Consider the following 24820-nt stretch of genomic DNA (forward strand, 5'->3'; position numbering starts at 1 on the left):
AACCGGACCAAAATGTTCTAAGATGGGGGATCTAGAACTGCTTCCCTGAATTACCAACGGTGGCAGGAGGAGAAGTGGAGGAGGAGGAGGAGGATTGCTGCCGAGAGGCTCCCCTAAGACACCCTTTATTCTTCCCTCTATACGATTTGTACCAAGGATTCTGCTGCTGCTGGCCTGGTTGAGACTGCTGGCGGCCACGAAAGGAAGCAGCTCTTCCAAAACCACAATACCGCTTGTAGTCGTATCCCCTGGACTGCACCTTGAGGCCCAGAGACCTTGCAGTAACCCTGCTATCCTTAAAACGCTGCAAGGCAGAGTCTGCCTTTGAACCAAATAGTCTTGACCCATCAAAGGGCAAATCCAGCAGAGTCGCTTGAGCATCAGGTGAAAATCCAGACGATTATAAGCCAAGCCTGTCTTCTTGTTGCCACAGAAGTCCCCATCACACGAGCCACAGTGTCAGCAGTGTCCAGACCCGATTGTATGACCTGACGGGCCGCAGCCTGCGAATCAGAAAGGGCCGCCAAGAAATTATTTTGATCCTCTTCTGGCAACTTTGGAGCTAGCTGCTAGACTGAGTCCATCAGAGCATGGATATACCTCCCAAGAAGACAGCTTGTATTAGTAGACTTCAGAGCCATACTAGCAGAAGAGAACACCTTCTTTGCTGCCTGCTCCATCTTTTTAGAATCTCTATCACCAGGAATGGTAGGGAAAGAACCAGAAGACTGCTTCAAACAAGAATCGACATCGTGATCTGACGATAAGCACCAAAGGCAATCATCATGCAGATCAGTGATTGATATGTGACCGCCGCACCCTCTGCAGGGCTTAAACCCAGTCTTCCTAGAACTAGCCATTGGAAATCCACGAGTGATACAAAGTTTTCTCTATAGAAACTGGAGAGCCCCTAGAAAAAGCGTTAAGCGTCGACGGCGCGGAAAAAAGGGAACTGACGTCAGCACGCCGACAAGGTCATCTTATGGCTCCGGTGACGTCATGCGGAGTCGTGAGCGGAGCCGTGGCATTGTGACGTCCTCGTCGATGTGGGAGAGCTAGGAAAGAATTTCCGATGAATGCTGGCACAGGGGGCATTCAGAAGGTGAGGAATCCACAGGCCGAAGTATCCATCAGAAAAGAACAATTTAAAAAAGATATACTGCATTACACAGTTTCTTTGTTGGGATTTGCTAAGATTTTTGGTTATGACGTAGAGGCTTAAATGTCGATCAGAATACATGTGAAAAGGGCATGCCTGCAGCACTGCTGCTCAACCACTTCACTTGTCAAGTGCATACGAGTCTCTTGAAATAATGAACGATCATGTCATATAAAGAGCGTCCAATCAAAAATACATGACGCCTTACCAAGTAACAGCAAAGAAAGAAGGGATCTAAGAAAGGTGAAGCACAAATCTGAGAAAGGGAATTAGTATCTCTTTAATTAGTGCATACTAAGTATAGTCTTCATTCTGTAAAATGACAAAAGGCTCTGATTTTGCCTCGTTTTGAGGCCCAAGGCCATTTTCTTTTAGAATTTGTCTGGAAAATGTAATCTGGGTACAACAGGGTCTGCTAAAGTCACTGGAGTGCGTAAGGTGGAATGCAGACTATTTAATGAGCATGACTGGAAGCACACATCGTACTGTTCATGACGCCACTAGACAGAGGGGCTCTGGAATGCTCTCTTGAAAGTTTCCTTTTGCACACCTGGCTAGTTCTTTCCAGACATGCTACTGATAGAGTCAGCTGCAGAAAGAAGATGCTGTTACCACAAATCACCGCCGTTCCAGTGGCTATCTCCATCCCCTGAATCCTCATACACCTTTCACAAGGAATGGTAAAATGGCCCTCACAGCAAATCGTCTATTGCTACATTATGGCTACATACTCTTAACATACTCTGACGGTGCATTTTAAGATGTACAAATTTCCCTTTAGAAAACAGACGCAAACATGTGGATTAATAAAACATTAAACTTAAAAAGACGCAATGCTACCACAAACAGCTTTTGATGGTAAAGCAAACTGTTTGTTACAAGTGGGTAAACCTCAAGCACCGTGTATGGAGGACTGAGCAGCAGGAAGTAGTTGTCTACAGAGCAGAAGGTAGTGAACTGCACAACGCAATCTCAATGTAAAGTTCTTTGATATTTATCATTAATGCTCCAGGTCCTGGAGAAGATCATTGCAGCTCGGTCTTAGGATAGATTTTTTTCCCCCTTTTCTGACAGACTTTTCTTCTTTTGTCATTATGACGTACCTTGAACTGGGCTTTGTTTTGGGTGCTGTTGTCACAGATATGTTTTGACGAAGATTGCTGTAAACAAAATGCAACTGTAATAGTCATAAATAAGCTCATTAAGGTCTCCTCCAAAGTCAGAACCTTTACTTGCTAAGGTTGAGAGGAGTCAGAGACACTGCAGCACAGTCTGAAAGCAGGGAGCAGACCAAGTCTTAGAAAATGACCCGATCCTCCTGTCGTCTTTCCCACCATAGAGTGCTGTTTAAAGTGGCAAAATCGTCTTCTTCCACTGCCTGCTCCTTGGCGAATTCCACAAAAACCTAGAGCGAAAAGATTGGGAGAGTGTGAATAAGCGACCCTGGACACTACATCAATGCTCTACAATGAGAAGGGATATCATTAGCGTTGGTGGAGCACGTGTACTAAGATGGACATAAAATGAAACACTACAAGGGCAAAATATCAGTGCATTATATCAGGGAGCACACCTTCACTTCAAGACAGGCAGGAAATCAGTGCAGTATCATAGCCAGAGGATCAGCACACTCAGGTAGGATAAGTATGCATGCACTAACTAAAGTGGCAAAGGTATGGAGGAAGTATGGTTTTTAGGTGCCCTGTATTCAGGGGTGTATCATCAGGAGGGGTGTATGAAGTGGAACACACCCCTAATAATGACTCCAAGTTGGGTCGTGGTGGATCTAGTCAGGCTGGTAATGATCAGGTCAGTTTTTGTTGATTTGCTGAAGGGGGCGACACTGGGACAGCCAGTTTTCACAACCAGGGTGTGATGTGCAGGCAGGGTCTAAGGCTACTAGGGGTCTGATTTAAAACTGCAATGGGCCACTGCCTGTTACTCGATCTCTGGCAGGATGATTCCAGTAGTACGACGCACAAGACACTGCTTTAGTCAGTTGATGCTGTGTACTTCATTCGGCCCCCCACAATAGCACAGACTGAGTGCCCTTGCCTCTCTTCGGGACACATTCTTTCACCTCCTCCTAGCTCAAGCTGTGTCTTCTTATTTAGGACTCCTAGCAGGGCCTTACGTGGGGGGGGCACGAGCTGTGATGTCTTAGGTTCAGGTAGTAATTAAAAAGGGGCTTTTAATCAAGACCCTACTGGACTATATATCCTTAACTTTATAGGCTTAAACAGTGACCGATTTCTTAATAATGGTTGGTATCCCCAGTACAGTCCCTGTTTACTTGTCACATTTTACTTCATTTTGAATTGTCTAAGAGTTTTTGCTTTTACCTGATATTTAGTTTCTGTAGTGTTTTTCATGCAGCAAGAATAGTGTGTACTGTGAAACGAGCTGCCTCAGTGTCTCTGTGACTTTAGATTGTGGCTGGGTGTGCATGATTGAAAGTTCTGTAGTTGAAGATGAAAACATTGCAACTCTCACAGGGCCTGTTCATGGGTCCTAAAGGTTAGAGACAGCATCCTCAATCAGTCCTTGGCTTTCCTGCATAGCACACAGAGTAATGTCACATATGTGACAACTGTAATGACCATTTTACATCAAATTTGTACCTGTATTTATATAGCATTTACTACTCCATATACGGAGTTGAAGCGCTTGCCAGAGACTAGTACACTTTTCCAGGACCCAAAATAAAAGTTGTTTATCCAAGCGGTAGAACTGTTAGTTGGATTTAATAGGATAAAGGATAGAGGAGGGAAGAGTCTAGAAAGGGTTATTTGGGAGATCATAGTAGTAAAGTGAGGTCAGAGATGTGTCGAAGGAGGGATTAGAGAAGGGAAGAGTCTAGAAACGGTTATTAGGAAGACTAGAGCGGTAAAATGAGGCGTGGGTTGAGTCAACGGAGGGAAAGAGGGAGGAAGAGTCTAGAAAGGGTTAATAGGGAGATCATAGTAGTATAATGAGGTTTGGCATGAGTCACAGACTAGAGGTACATGATATACTGAAAGAGGTATAGGGTGATAGAGTGGTGAATTGGAGAGAGTTCTTTGTTGACAGTAGGTGAAGTAATAAAGATATAGATACATAACTACATGAAAAGGTATGTGTATGGAAAACAAAGAGATATAAGGTACCATATGTACATGTATGGATAAATAGTTAGACACTCAGACTTTCAAGTGTTGTTGCACATAAAGGTGATTTATTTATGCATTATTACTTGTATCCAATATTTTAATAGTGAAGCACTTATAGATACAATCTTTTTTTTTTTTTTTTTTTTTTTTTTTTGAAACCGTTTATTGCAATCTCAAGTATATACAAGTATGGGCCTACAACCTTCCGGCCGGCCGCTAGAGTGACAGGAGCATCTGACAGACGTACAAAAAGGCACTTGGCGTTGCAGAGAAGTAAATCAGGAGGTATCAACGACGTGGGCCACATGACTCTGAGCCCACCATACGGTTTCATTTTATACAAACACAACGACACAAAAAAACCACACCCGCAAGGCAACCCGCAATCGAAAGTAACCGCACGTGCTCCTCAAATGGGGGACCCCAACCATCCACAGGAATCTAAAGAGGGGAAGGGGAACAGATCAAGGACTGGGGGAACCCTGTGCCCGGGGCTGGGGGAGGGGGTCAACTAGGGGGACGGAGCCGGTGAGGCAGCAGGCAGCAGTGGTGGCTCGCAGATACCCCCGCGGTAGGCGTTCCAGGGGCCCCATACTTTCACCCACGCCCCAGGCTTACCCCTCGCCACATACACCACCTTTTCTCGGAACATGCACCAATCCATGTGTTCTTTCCAGGCCGACACCGCCGGGGGCCTCTGGGATCCCCACAGTTGAGCGATGTCACGCTTAGCTATCATATATCCCAGAGTCACCCATCGCGTCTGCGGAACCGAGTAATCAGTTGGTTCCCACACATTCAGCAAGCATCTCCTCGCTTCAGGCAACAGCGCGACATGCGTAACCAGTCGCAGGACCTCATGCACACCACGCCAGAATCGCTCCACCTTCGGGCATTCCCACAGAATATGCAAAAAAGTCGCCAAAGCACCACATCCTCGCCTACACAACCCATCCTCGGCATAGCCCATACGCAGAAGCCTTGGCCCCGTCATGTAAACCCGGTGGAGTATCTTAAGCTGGACGAAGCGAAGGCGAGCCGGTATGGCCACCTCTTTCGGAGAGGCCACCGCGGAAATCCAGTCCTCGTCGTCCAACTCCAGCCCATCGGCAACCCAAGCCTCGCGGAGGCCAGTCAGCAAGCCCGAGCGGTCATTGATCAATTTCTTGTAAATGAGGGAGATCGTGCTGTCCGGAACGTGGCCATCTAGCACTCTGTCCTCCAGGGGGGAAGACTCCGGGATGGAGGCGACGTCAGGGAAGACGGAGCCCAGTGCGTGACGGACCTGCAAGTACCGAAAGTATTCACTGCCCTGCAGCTGAAACTCCGTCTGCAGCATCTCGAATGTTTTAAATCCCCCCCTCGTCCAGAGATCCCCCACTTTACTGATGCCTATCGTGTCCCACTTCTCAAAGCCCTTCGAGGTCCACAGGGAGCCCAACCGCTGAGGCGCATACAACGGTGACGCCCGGGTCAAACGGTCCTTCCACCCCATAGCTGCATTGGCCGCGTGCCACACCCGCACCATGACACGCGTGGGGCCCGTCAAGCGGGGATCGGGCGCGCCAGAGTAGAGCGCTCGATTGTAGTCGCCACCGGGCAGGAGCATCTTGTCCATTTCAAATGCCGGGTTTAAGGCGGGCCCATAGAGGCCGTGATTAATTGCAGCTAGCTGGGAGGCCCAGTAATACCGCTTAATGTCCGGGAGGGCAATCCCCCCGTCGTACCACAGGAGCGTCAACTTCGCCAGGGCTATACGCGGCCTCCCGTCCCAGAACAGGCGGCGCTGTAGACTCTCCACCTCACGGAAGTAGCGCGCCGGGACTAAGTCCATAGTGTTCTGGAGAGCGTACAGGAAGCGCGGCAACGACATCATCTTAAACAATGCCGCCCGGCCGAGCGGCGAAAGCGGCAGGCGCCGCCAGCGCGCGACGTCCTCCTTCAAGCGCTGGAGGGGGGGGAAGCAAATTCCGCTCGTAGCGGGCCTCCAGGTCCAGCGTGATATAGACACCCAGGTACCGAAACCCCTGCGAGGCAATCTGGATCGGACAGCCCCGCGGGAGGACGGGAGCCTCCCCGGAAAGCACATAGACACATGATTTAGCCCAGTTGATGACGAGGCCTGAGTTACGGCCAAAGGAGCGCAGGACATCAACCAGGACAATCAGTGATTTGCGCGGGGAGGCTAGGTACAAAAGAATATCGTCAGCATAGAGGGACACGCGGTCCTCATACTCGGGGGTCCAACGGAGACCACGGATGGAAGGGTGCCACCGCAGCCACTCCGCCAGGGGTTCCAAGGCCAGTGCAAACAGGAGCGGCGACAAGGGGCAACCCTGTCGCGTGCCCCGTCCCAGCGCGAATGGGGCCGAGACTCGTCCATTCACTACCACCTGCGCTAATGGGCCCGAATACAACAATATGACCCAGCTGATGAATCCCGGTGCAAATCCAAATTTCGCCAGCATCGCCCAAATGTATGGCCATTCGAGCGTGTCAAACGCCATGGTGGCGTCTAAGGACGCCAAGATGGCCGGCTCCCGCACAAACGGAACACGCGCGAGCACCCCGTGCAAGCGCCGCAGATTGAGGGCCGTGTTGCGATGGGGAATAAAGCCGGATTGGTCTTGGTGGACCAGATCGCCCACCACGCCGACCAGCCGGTTGGCGAGCACCTTGGCGAGGATTTTGGGCTCCGCATTCAAGAGCGAGATAGGCCGATAGGATGTAACCCGGTCTCGGGGTCTCCCCTCCTTGTGGATCACCACGATTGTAGCCAGACGCTGGTCCGGCGGGAGGGAGCCCCGCGAGTGGGCCGCCAGGAACATCGCGCGGAGGTGGGGTGCCAGTACATCCGGTCGCAGCTTATACAACTCGATAGGGATGCCGTTCGGGCCCATGGCCTTGCCAGATGCGACCGAGCGTATGGCGAGGGCAATTTCGTCCGAGGTAGGAGCAGCATCCAACGACTCCCTGTCCTCCACCGAAAGGGAGGGCAGCGCGATATCTCGAAGCAGGGCATGGGAATCTGCCTCCGAGCAGGGAGAGACCTGGGAATACACCTCGCGGAAATAATCCGCGAAGCAAGAGACAATGTCTTCTGGCTCGGTGACACGTACACCATCCATCCTCTCAATCAGCGGGACCACACGACTCGCTCTCTCCTTTTTATCCAACCACGCAATCAATTTACCAGCCTTATCACCCACATCATACAGTCGCCCCTGTTGCTCTCTACTGAGGCCCCTGGCTGCCTCCGTGACGAGGGCCCTATAGGCCGCTTGCTTAAGGTGTAGAACATGTAGTGCAGCATCCGTCACCCCACTCCCCAGATCACCCTCTAATTCAGTAATTTCGGCCTCCACTCGGGTCACCTCCTCCTGCTCGCGCCTCCGGGCATGGGATATGAAGGAGAGGGCCTCCCCTCTAAGAACTGTCTTGAAGGCTTCCCACAGGGAGATAGCCGAAGGGACAGACCCCACATTCTCCTCAAAATACCGCTGCAAGGATTTAATCAAGTCAGCACGAATGGTGGGGTCGCGCAGGTACCAGGCATTGATTGGAGCTACCCTGCCCTCCCCCCTCGGGAGGACATCAAAGTGCAACAGGAGCGGGGAGTGATCTGAAATACCCCGCGCCAGATGGCGCACCTCTCCCACTCTCCCAGCATAGGCCGCAGGGACAAGGATATGATCAAGCCGCGAGAGGCTACCATGGGCACCCGAATGGAAGGTGTACTGCAGCTGCGTGGGATGTTTTAAGCGCCAGCAGTCCACCAATCCCAGTGTATCTAAGAGGCCGGACAGCCACGCCTGCGCCCGGGGGAGGTCCCTAGGGGGGTAACGATCCATAGTCCCAGAAACCACCGCATTGAAATCCCCCCCAACCACCAGAAGCCCCCCCGGAAGGTCAAGGAGGGGGCGCCCCAGGTCCGCAAAAGTAGTAGACTGTAACCCCGGTGGGACGTACACTGAAACAAAGACAACTACTTTGCCCTCCATTCTCCCCACCAAGGCAGTGTAGCGTCCCCTCTCATCATGGCGCACCTCGTCTATTTCCAGCGGGAGCGAGTTCTTAACCATGATGCCCACCCCCCGCGAGCCAGACGTGAAGCCCGAGTGGGCCACCAAACGATAGCCACGCCGATTCATGGCACAAAAGGAATTACCAATAAGGTGTATCTCCTGCAGAAAGACCACATCTGGCGAAATTCGTTTCAGATACTGCAGGACCACACCTCGCTTAATCCTATCCCCCAGTCCATTAACGTTCCACGACAACAAAGTCAGGTCCCTACCCCCCATCACATACAGAAGCCATCATTCGTCCCCCCCGAGAGCACCTCAAAAACACCAATACAGTAAAGGGTTTGCCTTGCGGTAAAAACGAACAACACCCCACCCCAACCCACCCGCTTCAACAGAACTCCCCCCTCCCTGCACCCCTGCATGAGCCCAAACAGCCCCCCCAAAGTGCAGTGTGCCTGTCGCCCCATAGATGAAAAAACTAACTAGTCCCCCAGAGGAGGAGGGAAAGACCCCAAGAGACCCCGTACGACCTCCACAGGAGGGGAACTTACACAATCAGTCAATGGTGACAATAATGTTGTCCAGAGCAAGGCCTACTATTAGTCCCTCAGTCCTGATCCGGCGAGCCCTCCCCGCCAACCGCGCCCCCCCCACCCCCCCCGGCCCCGATCCCCGGGCAAAGTGTCCAACCAGTCCCCGGCCGCCTCGGGACGATCAAAAAAGTGCGTGCGGCCATCCACCTCTACCCTCAACTTCGCTGGAAAAAGCATCGCGTACTTGAGGTTCAGGTCCCGTAGGCGACGTTTGACTCCGAGAAAACTCAGTCTCTGCTTCTGGACCGCCGGAGTAAAATCAGGATAGAAGTTTACGTCCATATTGTCGAGTCTGACCGGTCCTTGTAGCCTAGAAGTCTGCAGGATAGCGTCTCTGTCCCGAAAGTTGAAAATCCGGGCAATGAGAGGCCTCGGAGGGGCTCCGGCCTTAGGTCTTCCTCCGGGGACCCTGTGGGCACGTTCCACCGCAAAGAGTTTACTCAGCCCCCGGGGCTGGAGATGGGTGAGGATCAGGTCCTCCACAAACAGATCCGCCGCCTCCTCCTCACGTCCCTCCGGCACCCCGATAATGCGGACATTGTTCCTCCGGGCCCGACCCTCGGAATCCTCCAGTCGACGATCCATCAGGGCGCTCGCCTGGCCAAGTCGGCGCACCTCCTTTTGGAGGGCCGCCACGTCCGTTGTGAGGCCCGAGGTAGTGTGGGCCAAAGAGTCGACCCGGTCATTCGTCTTGGACAGATCGGCCCTCAACAGGCCCACATCCACGAGGACCGAGTCAATCTTCTGCGCCAGAGTGTCAAAGCGCTGGTCCACCGAGGCCTTCATCTCGGCGATGGCGCCCATGACGTCTCGGAGGGTCAGATCCGCGGGCAGAGCAGGAGCATCAGTCGGGCCCACAGGGGACCTACGCGGCGCCTCTGGAGATCCCTTCTGGAGGGTGTAGCAGTCCATGCTGTTGGACTGATGGGCTGCGCCACGGCGGGTCGATTTCACCTTTGCCCGGTCGCCATCTTGCTTAGTGGACATGGTTCCAGTCCCCAAATCGTGCCAATCTCCTTGAAAGGGGCTGACAAACCAGTTCACGGGCTCCGGGGGGGGGGCGACCACAGCTCCGCAGGGCGGATCACAGCTGGCGGGCCGGCAGGGCACCCCGACGAGGCCACACCACCGCACGCCGCCCCGCAACCCTACCTCGCCTGGCAGCAAGGAGGGCGCAAAAGCGAAAGTGAAAGTGCGGGGTACGCGAGTCGCCCAGCCTTGCCCGCCGCTGTTGTTCACTTTGTCTCCGGATCGCCCCACAACTCCAATCCGGGGGGCCGGCGTGGAGAAGGCCGCAAACCTCAATCGGTGCTCCCGCCGGTGTCCGCGGTCCGATTTGGAAACGGAAAACGGGTGGCACCTCAGCTCGGTCTCACAAACACAGTCCCCTCGTCTAGGACAGGATATGGTCAGGATTTATGCAGGAGGTCGCGGAGGTCCTCGGGAGCCTCGCACCTACGCGGCCATCTTGGTTGCGCGCTAGGCTCCTCCCCCTATAGATACAATCTTAATGATCATATTTACACATTGTGATAGATAAAATAAATAAAACAGAGACCCATAATTATATAATAAAACAACTTGTATGTAAACTATGCAGTAACATATACATGCTAAATCTAAAATTATATAAGTAAACTGTGCATTTGTTAAGCAGACCTACAAGAATATCTATATAATTTTAAACCAAAAGTAGATTATATGTTTGTACAAAGAATTGCACATATCTAAATGAATACATATAATCAAAGTCTAAATGCTTACATGCACAGGCATATGCTGTACATTTGTGTTTTTAGTATGGTGGTCATGTAGGAAAGAGCGAACTCTTGAGTAGTTTTCTGATAAGGTAGTTAAGTTATTCGTGGACTCTTTCAGTTAACGAATTATTGATGATTGTTCTGCCTACTGTGGTATCAGAGGTAGTTAAAAGAATGCTCTTGAAAATGTGTGGTTGTCAAGGGTCAGAAGGGCAGCCCGATGGCCTGCTTGCTTTGACAAGATACATGAATTTGGTTTCTGATTGTCTGAAAGACTGTAGAGACTGGGTTAGCCTACCCCTGTAAGGGATTGTTGCATGTGGGTTGGTGTTGGTTTTCCTTTGTTTTAAATAAGAGTTCAACATGTCTGCTTAGGTTGTGTAATGATTGGTCAGTTTGTCAGTAACTTCTTGAGAAATGGGATGAGTTCCTTCTGTGCTTCTAGGTTTAAGAAATTAAGTGAGATTTGTATAACATTCTTTATTTGCACAGATAGCATTTAGAATTGTCTGAAAAGTACCTTTTTTGTAGCTTTTTTTATTGCTGACTATATTCTGTTAAGTTGGTGTAGGTGAAGTTTGTGTTGATTGTTATTTGTTGTGAGCAAGGTGCATTGCAGTATTACAATTTGTTGATTTATCTTTTTTTAGTTCTGTATTCATCCAAGGTGCTTGTTTTTTTTGTTCCGTTTTGTTGTTCTTAGTGGCATTGGGATATCAAAAGCTTCCTGGAGCTTAATTTGTTGTGCATAGATCTGTCTTGGATGTTAGTTGTCTTTCTAAGTATTCAAAATTGACTTAGGTGTGGTGATTTGTGGCTTTTGTTTTGGAAAGCTACCAGAAGCCAGTCTGACATGTGACTGGGGTAATCCTTTAAAAAGGTAAATAGTTCTGGACAGCGATGTGTGTGGGTTTGTGGCATATTGGGTTTGTCGAACCATATGTGTAGGTCACCAAGGATGCATAGGTTAGAGTGTAGTGTCATAAGGTTTGAAAATGTGTCTATAAATATGTCTCAGAGTGTTGCATTGCTAGGTAGTGGTCTGTAAAGAAGGAGGAAGTTACATGAGGTTGTTGGTTTAGGGTTGCATCTAGTGATGAGGGCCCACAACTCGTCTGCTTTTGTGACGTTTATTGCTTCCTTGAATATAACAGCTAGACCGCCTCCTCTTCTGCTTGTGCTATTTTGCGTGACGGTTTGATTGCCTGGAGGAACAGCTTCATGCAATACTGGAGTACTGTCAGGGGGAGGGTGTGGCCAGGCGCCGAAGATGGCGGACGCGTCTTGCTAACGCTCCACGCCTAATCCCCTAATTATCCTGGGCATCCATCTTCAACTGTAGTTTTTCCTGCCTCAGTGCACGTCTGTTATGCCTGCCCGGGGCTGCGTTACCTGGGGAGGGTCGTTCAGACCCTGATGACGCTTCACGACGGCCCTGGGCGATGCGGCCTGTTGCGCTGGGGGAGCCTGAACCTGGCCGCATGGACGACCTGCGCAAAACGACCCTGCTGCCTGCATTCATATGGCGGCCCCTGCGGTAATTCTGGAACCGCCTAGCGCTGCTATCTCCTGACTCGGCGGAGCCGGGGAGCGCGCTCCATTCCTTCCTTGATGGCATGAAGAACGGCGAGGGCTGCCTGTGAACTGGTCTCGAGGGCCACCTAATACGAGGACCCGGGCCACTGCTGCGAAGGTCGTTGACGCCATTCGCCTGGAGGCACCCAGAGAGGCCTTAGCTAACGAGGTAGGCCCACGAGGTACAATTGCGGCGCCTGCTCGGCAGCAGGGGCCACGGGGGTCGATCGGGCCTAGGGCCCCCGCCTGTACGTGACGTGGCAGTGACTGGGCGGCTACTGGGGGTGAGCTCCCGAGCGTAGGCTGTGATCTCTGCTCCTGCGGTGGGTGGCCATGGGGGTCGATCGGGCCTAGGGCCCCCACCGGGGCGCAGTGAGTGAGGCGGTGGCCTGGGCAGGCCTGTGGGCTGTGTGGTCTCTCCTGTGGGGGGGACTCGGGGGTCATCCGGACCTATGGCCCCCACATGGATTTCTCTAGTTGATTTAGGACCAGCATACATGCAGGGGCCACGGCGTCGGCTATGAAGAGAGAGGCCACGGGGGTCAGTCGGGCCTAGGTCCCCTCACCTGCTGTGGTTCCGGAGGTCGAGGAGTAGCCTAGCTCCTGCCGTGCCAGTACCGAAGCATCATTAAGGCCGCATATACACTCTTCCCCCCCTGGTGAGCACACTGCTGTGGCCCCTTCCGAGACCTGGAGCCTTGGCGCGGCGTCATGTACGGACCGCAGCGCGCCCAGAAGGTGAGACGCACAACTAGCAGTGATCTGAGCGGTATCGGGGCCCGGGCAAGCGCCATTCACTGCAAAGTGTTCCCACTTCTAGTGGTGCGACTGCTGCGGCGGGGGGTGCCGCGCAGAGCTGGCTATGGGGTCTGCCTTGTTGCTAGGGGCCACGGGGATTGGTCGGGCCTAGGGCTCCACTTCTGAATTCCCTCACAGGCTATCGGCTGGGACATCGCCCAGCGGATGTCTGCGCGCTACGTGAGGATGCCATGAGAGTTTCCCAGTGAGGGTTGTTGCGGGCGACCTTCGATGGTCCCCTCTATGCCCGGACCCTAAGTCGTGGTACCATATCTCCACGGGGGCGGGGTGCCTCCTTCCTCTCCTCATCTGTAATATCTTCGGTGGTCCCCGGGGGAGGAAGATTGATGGCCAGAGCGGCCCTGCGATGGCTGGGGCCACGGTGGGACACATCACTGATTGCAGTGGTACCACCTAGCGGAGGATACAGCCCTGAGTGCCGACGTGAACACTGAGTGGGGGAGTCACAGAGGTCTGACATCCTGGCCTCGATCCCTATGCGGAGCGCTCAGCAAATCTTTAAGGGCCACCTACATACCGATACCCACCGCGATATACCCCCCGAGGGCCAGGCTGGGGCATCGCTCATGGCTCCCGGATCCATAACTAGGGTGTGTAAGCCTGATGTTGCAACCAAACTTGCCTTGGACCTGACCCGCACCTCCCTGGAAGGCGGGATGGACACCATCACCTCTGTCCTTTACGCTCCACCGGGCTGACTAACACAAACTTTCAGACAGGGTTCGGGATGCGGGGACCACACTTGCAGACCTTCAACCCCAATCTTGAACTTGCTCCTCCACACTCCAATTTCTGCTGAACCGTGTTTGCACCCTAGAGGAGAAGGTGGATGACGCGGAAGGCCGCTCAGGTCGTAATAATGTCTGCGTGGTCGGTCTCCCTGAGGGGACGGAGGGAAGGGATCCGGAGACCTTTACAGAAACCTGGATAAAGGAGCTGATGCCCCCCGGATCGCTCTCTCCGCATTCGTTGTGGAGCGGGCCCACAGAATACCCGCCGGCAGGCCACCTCCTTGGGCTCGTCCTCGTCCCTTCCTCTTTCGAGTCATAAATTTCAGAGACAGGGATGCGATTCTACGGGAACTTGGCAAACACCCAGGCCCTAAGGTACAAAACTTCACCATCTCCCTCTTTCCAGATTACACGGCTCAAGTACAAAGGAGACGAGCCACCTTCAGCGTAGTAAAGAAACAACTTTGTGATCTGGACCTCCGATACTCCTTGTTATTCCTGGCCCGCCTGCGGGTTATTAACGACGGTAACACTAGATATTTTGACTTCCCCGCAGAGGCTTGGGACTGGCTCGAGGAACAGGGGCTGGCGGCGGCACCCAAATCATCAGATGAGTCCCAGCTCTGCGAGCGCCCTCGCTGAGGAAGACACGGGGGGAAAAAGAACAAGGACACAAGACCTAAGGTAGCCACCCCAAACCCTGACCAAATTAGACTGGGGCACCAGGGGGCCCTGCAGATGATGGCGGCCCTCCAATCTACCAGATCTCCGTCCCCAGTTGGCTCCGCTGACTCTCTGCCAAAATCCGGAGCCTCCGAATCCACGCCTGAATGGTCCATGGATGCAGATTTCCCCCCGCTCCAGGGCATCACCCAGCAAACAGCAGATGGCATTATTTGAGCTTAGCCTGTATTAGAACACAATGTCACTCGAGGCCATGCCATTCTTAGTAATTCTTTGATGCTCTATCGCCTACTCTCTTGGGGTAACTGAAGGGGACAGTCTTTATATCGGCACTTCTCTTTCACTGGTCTGTCCCCCCAAAGTCATACAACGACACTAGTTCAGTGGCCATGACATGGCGTGCTTGTTTGGGCAGTTCCTCATGTTGGGGACCCGCTCTTTTCCTGTTTCAAGGTTTTTTAAAGATCTACATTATTATTTTTCCCCCTGCACGAGTCGCCATACATACAGACCTGCTGCCTCTATGCCCTCCCCCTCAGAGGGGGTTCATCTCACAGGGAGCGCCATAGTACACGGGTGGGGTCTACTGATCTCAGATGTCCAGATACCATTCTTAATATATTAACCTGGAATGTCAGGTGCATTCATACACCCTCCAAGAGGTACACCATCTACGCCTATCTGCAACGCCACGCGACGAGTGTAGCGCTATTGCAGGAGACACACCTAACGACCGTAGAGGCTACCCGCTTGTGCCGTTGCTGGCGGGTACAGGTATACAGTACCAACTATTCATCCATGGCTAGAGGGGTAGTGATATGAGTTAAGGCCGGGGTACCATGGGAGGAGGAGGAGGTCATGTCAGACACCATGGGGCGCTACGTCTTAGTGAGCGACAGGCTGAACGGCCAACCGATCTTGTTGGGTTCCATGTATGCCCCAAATGTCATGCAGGGCACCTTTCTTAGTGATCTTTCAGAGATACTGCTCCGGCGGAGGGAGATCCCGTGGCTCCTAGGGGGCGACTTTAACATGGTGCTCGATGTCTCACTTCACCGCTCCTTCCCCCCCCCCTCCCTCGTACTATGGGCTCCTCCAACGCGCAGCTCTTAAAATCCTGGATGGACAATTGGGCACGCTCAGACATCTGGCGGGAAAGCCATCCGCACTCCAGAGTATACTCTTTTTATTCCCCGGTCTATCATTTGCATGTGCGCCTCAATCGCATGCTCGTATCCTCGGCCCTACTACCTCTGATACAGACGATTGACTACCTCGGTCGGACACATTCCGATCATAAACCCCTGGTGATGCACCTGGCCTGGGAGGCACAGCCTCCTCCGATTCCAGCCTGGTGCCTGCAAACAGCAGCTCTAGAAGACCCCCTCTTCCATGGCTCACTAGAAACTGCAGTAGTTAGCTATTTCGCACTCAATACAGCTTCCACGGACTCGGTTCTCACCGAATGGGAGGCCTTTAAAGTAGTAATTAGGGGACACTGTCTGGGACAGACTTGGAGTATCCGAAGACAGCTAGACACCTCACTATCCAGCATTGAGAAACAGCTCTCCTGCTTGAGACGCAGTTCGTCACCTGCCCGGATCAGCAGCAGCGCCTAGACGCTGCCCATATAGAGCAGAAGGCACTTCTGGACCGATTGAGGTGCCTTATTTATTTGGCGCATTCAGTCCATTCTCACTCTGCGGCATACAAAGCCAGGAGATTGCTGGTTTATTTGATCAGGCAAGAGCACCCCCAGTGCCCCATAGAGTTGCTACTCGACAATCTAGGCTGGGAGCGAAGCACTCAGAGAGACATTCACACACTGATGACTGAACACTACACTAGACTGTATGAGACCCGTCTGGCGGGCAACGCCCAGGACGTGGATTCCTTTTTGAACACCGTGGAGTTGCTCACTCTTACAGTGAACCAGTTCCTGGAGCTGGACTCCCCCCTAGCAGAAGATGAAATACGAGACGCATTGCGATCCTTGTCCTCCGGTAAAACGCCGGGTCTGGATGGCCTCCTGGACGAGTTTATCAAAACTTATGCGGAACATTTTGTACCACATCTCCATTCACTGTTCACAGAGGCAATCTCAGATGGGACTTTACCCCCAAACATGTGTACCGCTAATGTAGTATCTTTGCTGATACCTGGTAAGGACTCCACATCCCCCAGCTCTTATCGGCCGATATTGAACACGGATTATAAGATCCTGGGAAAAGTGCTGGCCAATCGACTGGCCCTGCTTGTCCCTGATTTAGTACATTCTGATCAGAATGGCGTCATACCGCAGTGTAATACTGCCTTGAATATACAACGCTACTTTTGGGTGGCGGAATATGCCTCGATCGATTGGCCACGCTCGGGCTGCATGGTTGGACCTTGAGAAGGCCTTCGATTCACTGGCTTGGAATTCCCTCTTTGGCGTTCTGGCCCGTTTTGGGGTCAGTCCCTACTTTCTTAGTTTAGTGCGACTGCTGTATCGTAATCCATTGGTCCGGATTCGGAGGGGGCCCTACGTTTCAGACCCAATCCAGGTACGACGTGGAACCCGACAGGGATGCCCGTTGTACCCGCTTTTGTTCGCTTTGGCAGTGGAACCGCTGGCTATTCATGTTTGCACTCATGTTGACATGGGGAAATCTATACTTTCTCAGTTTTTGAAGGATACTCCTGATCTGGGATAGGTGCTGGGGGGAGGAGGGGGGAGGACACCTGTGGCCTGGTGCGTAGACCCTTTTCGCTATTTAGGGGTCCGAATTTATCGTAACAGAGTCGATCTTTTCGATGCGAACGTGCTCCGGGCTGCCACGGCGATTAGGTTACAGATGGGTTTCTGGAAGACTCTCCCATTGGCAATCTCTGGAAGGATTGCCCTTGTCAAAATGGTGGTTCTTCCCCGCCTTCTCTACTACTTCGCCACTCTACCCCTTATCATCTCTCCCCCGTTCTTCAGACAGTGGGAAAAGGTTGTGCCGGACTTCATATGGGGGACATCACGCCACAGTGTGTCCATGGGAAAACTTTATCTGCCTACCGAGTTGGGTGGCCTGGCAGTACCTAACTTCGAGCATTACTACCTGGCCTCCCCACTGCAATGGATCACCAGATGGATATCCTTCCGTTACTTACCAGACACGGCTTCTTTACAGCCTCCGCTGACGCAGAGTAGTCTTTTACAAATTTTCCATCCTTGCTCCAAGTCCAGACCCCCCCCCCCCTCCGAAACACTTCTACTCAATGTAGAGTACAAGTGCTTCCATAGGTGTCTTTTTCTCACTAGAACCACCATTCCATATGCAACTGCTATGCCATTGCAGAGAACTCCACGAGGGGACACCTACACGACGATGACTGAGTTGCATCACTGGGCCTTGGAGGGAATACAGGACGTGGGAGACCTTTTCCAGGACAGCATTCTCATCCCATACCAGGAACTCATAGCAAAAGAGAACCTGCGCCCTGGACAGTTTCTACTACATAGAACAATCATAGCCTTGTTATCGTTACATGGGGTACACTCACTCAGGAACCTCCCACGCACCACACTTTGCAATACCTTCACATGATGGGGACAGGAAGACACCTCACGCGCTGGTTCGCATCTTCCCTCCGGCAACACACGGAGGTGGATTTCACTAAGCTGCGACATCATTGGGAGGGGACCCTATGGAGGGCATTTACAGATAGAGAATGGACAGTCGTCTGCGGAAGCCCGACCTATGTTCCCCGTAATCAACGGTTTAAACAAATTCAATTCTTTGTACTACATCAGGCTTACTCCAGCTCAAATCAACAGGTACTTCCTACGCACAGATGCGGCTTGTCCCCGCTGCCGACAGTTAGATGCCAACATTCTCCATATGCTCTGGTGTTGTCCGGTCTTGTTTGACTTCTGGAACAATGTGACAATCACCCTAGCGATTTGCACCTCCCGAGCCATTCCCCCTAATTGGGAAGCCCATGTATTGCACCTCTTTAGCAGAAACAAAAACTATAGAGCTGCCATACGATTTCTAGACCAGAGTCTAATAACGGTCAAATGATTGATCACCATGCGATGGAAATCCCCTCTGTCGCCTCACCTGCTTGTCTGGCGCCGATCCCTGCTTAACTGGGCTAAGGCGGAGGGTGTGGCGCTACGTAGAGAGGACCTACTTGGCGTTCGGACATTCCCCCTAGTGCCTCAGTGGGACACAATGGTTTCCAAGCTCCAAGTAATGGTCACTAACACAGGGTACCCGAATACGTTACCTGGGGCCGATACTCAGGGTACATCCCCCACCGGCGGGAGTGTTGAGTAGCACTGACACCCAAGCTGACTTAGCCCTTCTGTTCCAGAACTTCATTGTCACTAGACCCTGGCAGCTTTGGCCCCCACCCCCCGGCTACACTAGAAGCGGCAGCAGGTCTCAAGCGACTCCCCTTTCCCTTCCTTGACTTATGTTGTCCTCATTGTGTTGTGTCCTATTTCCTCAGTTGGGATCAAACTACACTATACCTGAATCGTTTACATGCCACCCGGTGGTGTGACTCACCAGCACTGCTCCGCCCTGTTTAGGGATATTGACTCATGATTTGATGTACTCGCCATAATTTACACATCTGTTTATCCTTTTACTATTGGGCACTGTGCATCGTGCTGCTGGCAATCACTTTTCTTTCTTTTTTCACTTGATGCATGAGCGCCGACTGTATGTTTTATAAAAAATGTGCAAAAATGTTAATAAAAAGATTTATACAAAAACAAAATAGTATTGGAGTCTTGTTATCTCCCAAGCACGAATCACTTATAAAGTGCAAGTCAGGATGTGTCTCAGTGAGTAGGTCGAAGATGTGTTGTTTGTTTTTAGAGAGTGAGCGAGCATTTATTAGTAAGCAGTCTAGAGACTGTGTTTTGGTGGTGGTGTGACTTTGTTTTCTAGAAGAGTGATTAGTATTCTTTTTACTAGCAGCAGGTGCAGTAGTGTTGGTATTAACTGTATTAGGATAGCAATAGTGTTGTCTATATCATAATCCTCAACCAGCAGGCTTAGAAAGCATTTTGTAGGGTCTGTGTGTGCACAAGTAGTGGTGGAGAGTGAGTTGGTGGTCTTTGTTGTTTTTGTTGTGCAATAGACAAGAAAATGTAAGGTTGTGTAGAGTGGTATGTGGCTTGTTTTGATTGTTTCTGTTTAGGGTGGAAGGTGTATGGGTTAGGGGTGGTTGTGGGGCATGTTTTAAGGCTCTAAATTGTGCAATGGATGACAGTGTGGAAGAAGTGAGGGGAGTGGCCATGCCGACATGTGGTAGCAGACACCAGAACATTGCCACATTTATTGAAAATTACGCAATTGACTCAACTGCATATTTGTGTATATGATGACACTATTGCATCACTGATTTGGACTGCCTGGATCAGAACAGTTAGTATCTATGCTGTATTCAGGAAATGGCAATAAAGGTTGGTTGGCGATGTTTATCTGCAACATGTACATGAAAATCAAATACAAATAAGACGTTTTTAAAAATAGGATTTGCACTCCAAGATATTAGCAGAGATACTATTTTATTCTTCAGACTGTGATTGTGTAACTTTGTAACTGTTAGCCTAATGGTTGCCTTTTGGAAACGTTTAAGCGCAGTACAGCAGCCCTCAGTTACTTGTGGTGATTGGTTCACAGTGAAAAAATATATCTCATGCCATAGGTCTGATCTGTTTATTATGAAAGGTTATGATAAACCCAGTAAGACACATTGATTCTAAGGAAGGACTGTAGGCTTCAGACTATCTGTATCCTTTGCTGCCCATCAACACAACCTTCACAGCAGCTCAGCAAAACAAACCTCCACAGAAAACTACACCTCCCATCACACTCGACATGATGTTAATCTACCCTCCACACCAACTGGGTCCTGGTGCCACATAACACCTCAAGGAAACCCCTCCTCCTTGCTGCTGACCACTCAGATAACTAACTTTATTGTTTCTCCCTAAGCTTATGATAGTATTCATATGGTTTGCTACTGCTATATTAGGCCAGACTTGGGCTGCTGTTGCGAATGCATCAGACAGGGGCACCCAGGAAGCACTTGGCAGGAATGCCATCTAGTACTTAAGTATGCTTTTTACCTTGCCTGTGAGTGCACAATTAGTGCCACTAGAAGCCCAAGAGTAGCGGGCTGCAAAGACATGCCAGTACTTGGCAGGACGAGCATCTTTCAGTGCATACGCTTGCCCTGCATGCTTGTGGAAGACTTCCATTGCTTCCCTTAGGCCCTGAAAATGGGGGCAAGTGTAAACTGCATCTACAGGTTATGCCTGTGGAGACAACTGTAACCGACCTTCCTCCTGTAAAGCAGCCAAACTCCTGGGGCCCTCCCCCTTCTTTCTCTGAGCAACATACCTCAGAAACCTCAATTGCTCCCTCAGAGAACCACAATACCTCTCACCTAAAATTACAGAGACTACTCCAGGGGAAAGAAGTTTAACACAATTACAGACTAGTACCTCCTGGAAGACGGTCTTGTTGACGCCTTTGACCGCAATGTCACCCACTCGTCAACAGGGCTCTGGCAATTGCCCTCCAACACCTCACGCGTCAGCTGAGGAAGTACGCTTTGTACATGCCGATAACATTCCCTTCACTAGAACCTCCCATGCCTCTTGTAATGCCCTCTAAACACAGGGTAGGTGAGCCCTTGTTCAGGTCACCTGAAGGACAAGTTACTTCGGTAATGCCTTATCTGGCAGAGACATGATCTAGCCGCAGATTCCTTACCTTTGAACTTCCAGGAGTCATAATGGATCCGGAAGATTTTTAATAGCAGTACCCCTGCGCTCCAGTAGCTGGCATCAGTTGACTCCGCATGACACCATAGGCATCGCGACGTCCGTGTCGTCAATTTAACCACCACGCTGTGATGGCAGTACTTTTCACAACTTTCCATGCCAGAAGCACGGAGCCATGAAGTGACTGACAGTAGTGTGTTAAAAAAAGCAACTAGGGCCCTGAAGGGAAAAGCCTTCAACACTATAACCAATCCGCAGCGTGGGGAGGATGGGTGGGTCGGTAAGGAATCTGCGGCTAGACAATTTCTCTACCAGATAAGGCGCTACCAAAGGTAAGTAACTAGTCCATCTATATAGAGGCATCTACTTGCAGATTCTAACCTTTGAACAGATACCCATGCAATGCCATCCCCGAAGGAGGGACTGCAGAAAGGTTTAGACCAGGAAGTCCTGCAAGACAGAGCGACCAACCACGCCTTTTCTGCAAGTCTGGCAGTCCAGGCATTAGTGTCTTGCAAACGTGTGCAGCCATGCCCATGTGGCAGCTTGGCAGATATCTGAAACGGGAACACCACGTTGGAGAGCCGTGGTGGCCGCTTTTGCCCTTGTGGAATGGGCCCTAAGCCATTCAGGAGGATCCTTCTTCACTAAGGCTTAACAGATTTTGATACGGAGGACAACCCAGTGGGATATAGCCCTCTTTTAGACAGAATTCAATTTCTTTGCACCCACGTACCCTATAAAGAGTTGGTCGTCCACCCAGAACTCTTTGGTTCGATCGAGGTAGAATGATAACGCTCTTTTGGGTCCAGATGATGGAAACGCAGCTCTTCCTTGGAAGGGTGCAGAGGTGCATAGAAAGTGGGTAGTGTAACCGACTACCCCTTATGAAAGGGTGAAACCACCTTAGGTAGAAATGATGCCCTTGTGTGGAGCACCACTTTATCCAGAAAGACTGTCAGGTAAGGAGGATGTGATGACAGTGCCTGCAGTTCGCTCACCCTCCTGGCAGAGGTTATTGCCACTAAGAAGGCTGTTTTGATGGTGAGCAGCCATAGAGGGCATTTGTGTAGTAGCTCAAAATGGTGTACACATCAGAAAGGTGAGAACCAAATTAAGGTCCCACTGTAGCGTAATAAAGGGTGAAGGGGGGAACAAGTGGGTTAACCCCTTCAAGAATCTCTGAAACAGAGGGGATTTGAAAAGAGAAGGCTGATCAAGCAGCTGAAGAAAAGAAGAAAGGGCCGAAAGATAGCCCTTCAAGGTGCCCAGAGCAGAGCTCTGCTGGGCCAAGGAAAGTATGAACAGGAGAATATCAGATAAAGATGCCGACCGTTTTGTACAATATTTACAAAATGTGCACCATTGGCAGGCATGTACCGACTTAGGGAGGAAGGTCGAAAGGTGTCAGCTGTCGTCACTCAATCTCCATGCAAGGAGGCTGAGAGTGGAAAGGTTCGGAGTGAGAACCCTCCCCCGCTGCTGCGACAGTAGATCTTCCCGAAGCGGCAGGCTGATCGGAGGATTGATGCTCATTGCCAGAAGCTCGGGATACCAGACTCTCGTAACCAGTCCGGAGCCACAAGAATGACTTGAGCACGGTCGCTCCTGATCTTCTGGAGCACTCCGCGTAGAGGTCATATGGAAGGAAAGGCATACAGGAGGCCGAAGCTCCACTCGTGATGAAAAGGGTCACTGAGCGAGAGCTGCCTTGGAAACTACAGCCTGTAAAACTGCTGACATTGCGCGTTCTCTACGGAAGCAAACAGATATAACCATGGCTCTACCCATGGCTGAAAGAGTCCTTGCACAACCTCCGGATGGAGACGCCACTCGTGATCCGCTAGGCACCTTCAGGTGAGTTTGTCCGCTCTGGCATTCAGAGAACCGGACAGATGCTGAACCACCAGTGTAATGCCCTGCTGTTCCAGCCAAGTCCAGAGATGCAAAGCCTCTTGACACAGGGTTCAAACACCACCCCGCCTTGCTTGTTTCAGTACCACATGGCAGTCTTGTTGTCCTTCAACACTTAAACTAGCCTCCCCTTGATGGATGGCAAGAAGGCTTTGAGTGCCAGCCGGATTGCCCGAAGCTCCAACAGGTTTATATGGAGCTGGGCCTCTGCCAGAGACCAGAATCCTCTGATCACGACCTCTCCCAGAGGGGCGGCGGATCCCAGAAGGGACACATCCTTCACTACTGTGAGGTCTGGATGGGGAAGGGAGTGGGGCTGCCTCTGACCCAAATAGCCACCGCTGCAGGTCTTTTGCAGCGCCCTCTGAGATCTGGACCTGGTCGGTGAGATTACCCGATTCTGCGCCCAGAGGCTGAAATATTAGTATCAAAGCCCAAATATCCTGGAGTCGCCGCTGGGGAGAATAAGCCTGAAACTGCACCATGTCTAGAACTGATCTGATGGAGGGGAGCATCTGAGAGGGAGTCAGGTGTGACTTTAACATGTTGATAGTGAATCCCTGCGAATGTAAGAGGCTCGCTGTAGTCTGGAAATCGTAGACGACTGCTTGAGACAAGCCCGCCTAAAACAACTAGTCGTCGAGATAGGTGAAGACTGGAACCATTGATCTCAGCAGATGAGCTGTGACCACCGACATCACCTTGGTGAACACCCGCGGGGCACTGGTGAGGCTAGAGGGGAGCAAAGCAAATAGAAAATGCTCATGGCCCACCTTAAACCACAGGTAGCAACAATGGGCTAGCAGGACGGGAATGAGGAAATAGGCACCCTGCAAGTCCAACGCTACCATCCAGTCTCCCGGGTCTAGGGCAGACAGTACCTGAGCCAAAGTGAGCATCTTGAATTTCTCCTTCTTGAGGAAGTATTTGAGGGCTCTGATGTTGAGTATAGGACGGAGGCCTCCGTCCTTCTTTGGAACCAGGATATTGCAGATATAGCAACCACAGCCGATTTCTGGCCCGGGAACCCTTTCTATAGCTCCCTTGGCCAAGAAAGCCTTGACTTCTTTGCGGAGTAGCGCAAGATGATCCTCCGTCAGTGGATTGTGAGTTGGATGCAAAGAGGGAGGGGTAATCTCGAAGGGGAGGGAGTATACCCTTCAGACTATCTGCAACACCTACTTGTCTGAGGTGATGTTGGATGGTGGAGGAGATGGCACATCCTGCCACCCATGGGACACTCATAACCCTGAAGGATTGGACTGGGAAGGTGTTGCAGTGGAGATGGGGAGGGTGGCTTGGTTCGACTTCTGGCCTCCTGACCCTCGAGGATGGGATGAACCGCGGACACAGCCTGCACAGGTTGCTGGACTTGCGGAACCTGCTGGCTGGAATAGGTTTGGCACGTTTGGAAGCCCCTTCCATAGCCATGAAAGGAGCAAAAAGCAGACGCAGGCCGGGGTGTAGTACTGAGGCCCAAGAATTTGGCCGTAGCATACAAATCCTTGAAGCGCTAAAGCGATGCGTCAGCCTGATCTCCGAAGAGACGTGAGCCATCAAAAGGCATGTGCATGAGGTTTGCCCCCCGAAAAGCCAGATGTCCTCAGCCAGCTGTCGCGCATGATGG

General features: G+C 51.4%; 1 protein-coding gene across 1 annotated transcript in view; it reads right to left on the bottom strand.

Moving 5' to 3' along the window:
- Window positions 1-1840: 1840 nt before the first annotated feature.
- LOC146810320 (cholesterol transporter ABCA5-like) overlaps window positions 1841-24820 on the bottom strand; it is a 1540893-nt gene continuing 1517913 nt past the window's right edge. Inside the window, exon 39 of the mRNA XM_085617316.1 lies at window positions 1841-2564. Coding sequence (XP_085473442.1) covers window positions 2457-2564 — 108 coding nt within the window. The 3' untranslated portion in view covers window positions 1841-2456. The remainder of the gene's footprint in view (window positions 2565-24820) is intronic.

Source organism: Triturus cristatus, chromosome 7, assembly GCF_964204655.1.
Source record: "Triturus cristatus chromosome 7, aTriCri1.1, whole genome shotgun sequence".
In the NCBI taxonomy this organism is placed as follows: Eukaryota; Metazoa; Chordata; class Amphibia; order Caudata; family Salamandridae; genus Triturus; species Triturus cristatus.